This window comes from Loa loa (assembly GCF_000183805.2).
Source record: "Loa loa unplaced genomic scaffold supercont3.238, whole genome shotgun sequence".
Lineage (NCBI taxonomy): Eukaryota > Metazoa > Nematoda > Chromadorea > Rhabditida > Onchocercidae > Loa > Loa loa.
Window position 1 is genome coordinate 21125 of NW_018108418.1, and position 2448 is coordinate 23572.

Below are 2448 nucleotides of genomic sequence, written 5' to 3' on the forward strand. Positions count from 1 at the left end.
ATTATTATTATTATTATTATTATTATTATTATTATTATTATTATTATTATTATTATTATTATTATTATTATTATTATTATTATTATTATTATTATTATTATTATTATTATTATTATTATTATTATTATTATTATTATTGTTGGTATTGTTATTGTTTGTTATTGTTGTAGTTTTTGTCGTATTGCCCTCATTTTCTCGAACAATATTGAAACTTTTTATTGAATTCAAAAAAGAATGATAATTGAGGAGAAGATATTTTTGCCTTTGGAAATATTGCAACCCTGCTCCTCCTCCTCCTCCTTCTCCTTTTCCTCCTCTTCCTCCCTCTTCTCATCCTTATCCTGCTCTTCCTCCTCTTCCTCCTTATCAGGTGATGGTATCGATTTGCACTTTTTGATGAGAAGCTCTCATTTCTCTATTTGTGACATATTTGTTATATGCGTATGACATATGCAAATTAAAATATATCCTAATTTTTCATAATTATTTTTTTTTCTTTAGAAATAAGATTGTAAATGAGTTTTTTTAGTTTAATTATTTTACAATTTTACTGTTTGTATTCTCTTACAATCACTTTGACCGATTTAAGTTTAATTTTATTGGGAAGGTATTATTGTTTTGTTTTTCATTTTGTAAATTTTATCAACAATCATGGGAAGAAGGAAATTGGGATGGGAAGTGATGAGAGATGAGATGAAATGAGATGAAACAATGGAATGGAATAGGATGCGGAATTAAATCGTAAATCTTCCAAATTATTAATTTTAATGATTTAATTATCTTAGAAAAAAAACACTAATTACTCTACGGGTTAATTTATCAGTGAATGATCAAGTATGATTGATTGTATTATATGAAAAAGTAAAATGCTTTTCATATTGTATAACTTTCTTATCATTACATGATTATCATTTTAACCTTTTAACCTTTGACTTTTAATAAATTCGTGTTTAACTTTTACTTTAACCTTTCATTAAACATTTAGAGTAATTTTACTTTTAAATAATAACCAATATTGTTCATTTCTTATCCTATGTATACTACTGTTTATGCTTCTAATTGCTTCCTTTGTTTCATCATTTGTTTACCCCGTTCTTTTTGTTTTTATCTCTTCCTAATGTTATTTTATTTTCTTACTTTCTCTTTCCCGAATTATCTCTATAATATGATTGTGTTATGCTTAGATTTTTCAAACGTGATATCTGGCGCGCTAATTGATTCATCCGTGGAATACGGTGGAACGAAGATACTGTTATTGTTCTGGCAAAATTTAAGGATACGTCTCTCTTTGCACATTTCCATATTTTCATTCCGTTTATGCCGGAATAAAAATGTTGCATTGTTATTGGATACTGTACAGTAATTTCTTTTTTTTTACAGTAATTTAATTGGATACTTTTCCATCATGTATTTATTTATCATTTCTTTCATTTTAATTATTCAACCATTTATCATTATTATCAATTAACAACAGCTTATCACTTATTTAGCATTCTATTATGATAAATTATTTAGTGAAATTTGGATCAAATTACGAGTGAATAACGACATTTCTAATATTCTATTTGAATGACAATCAGTTGAACATAAATCATCATTTAAATAATTTAACGCATATATCCATCTATTGAAATAATACGTAGATAATTGAGAAGAAAATATATATATTTTCTCTCTTTCGATTATCTGTTCAACAACAAATCGTCATAAATTAATAACAGTAAGTCTTCATTTATCACACTTCATTTGATTCATATTATTCATAAATGAGATTTATTCATTTATTGATTAATTATTTAATCATTTCAAATAAATTACAAGAGGGAATTTATATTGCACTTATATTAATATGTTTTCAATACACATACATTATTTAGCCATTCATTAAGATAGAAAATAAACTTTCTTGACATTGTGTCAATTTCTTGATTAATTATTTCAATAATTTACTCTATGGTACTCTATCGAATCATTAAAATATTATTAATTATTTGATATTAGAAATTCTCGGGGATTTTTGTTGGATATGAATTATCCTATTGTGACACATTTTATTTCAATTCTTGTTTGATTTTTGTTGTGTATATGTGTGAGTGATTTATCATATATATCATATGACAATGATAACATTGAATGGTATGCATGTTATCGTTCATGCATGCGTGCATACACGCATTCGTGGATTTGTTGGTTGATGATATGTCATACGTTGTCATTTGTGATCTGTCAAGTTTGTTGTCACTTAATGCCACTATTTCACCATCCATCAATTTATCCTTTTATACTTTGTCATTATTTGTTCTAATCTATGTAGTTAAAATGAGAATTCAATTTCTTCACTTTTTTTTTTTTTTAAAATTCATATTTCACTACGATGATCTATGTTTTACCGGTTTTTTTTTTCTTCTATCTATTCCATCTTTATTTTATCATATTCTATTCTCTTCC

At 25.4% G+C, this 2448-nt stretch overlaps 1 protein-coding gene across 1 annotated transcript; it reads right to left on the minus strand.

Annotated features, from left to right (window-relative positions):
- Positions 1 to 1158: 1158 nt before the first annotated feature.
- On the minus strand, positions 1159 to 1352 carry LOAG_14614 (hypothetical protein; the record flags this gene model as incomplete). Its single annotated transcript, XM_003150109.1, has 1 exon — positions 1159 to 1352. A coding segment is annotated over one exon (194 nt), but the record flags the coding sequence as incomplete, so codon positions are not given.
- Between the last annotated feature and the right edge of the window lie 1096 nt (positions 1353 to 2448).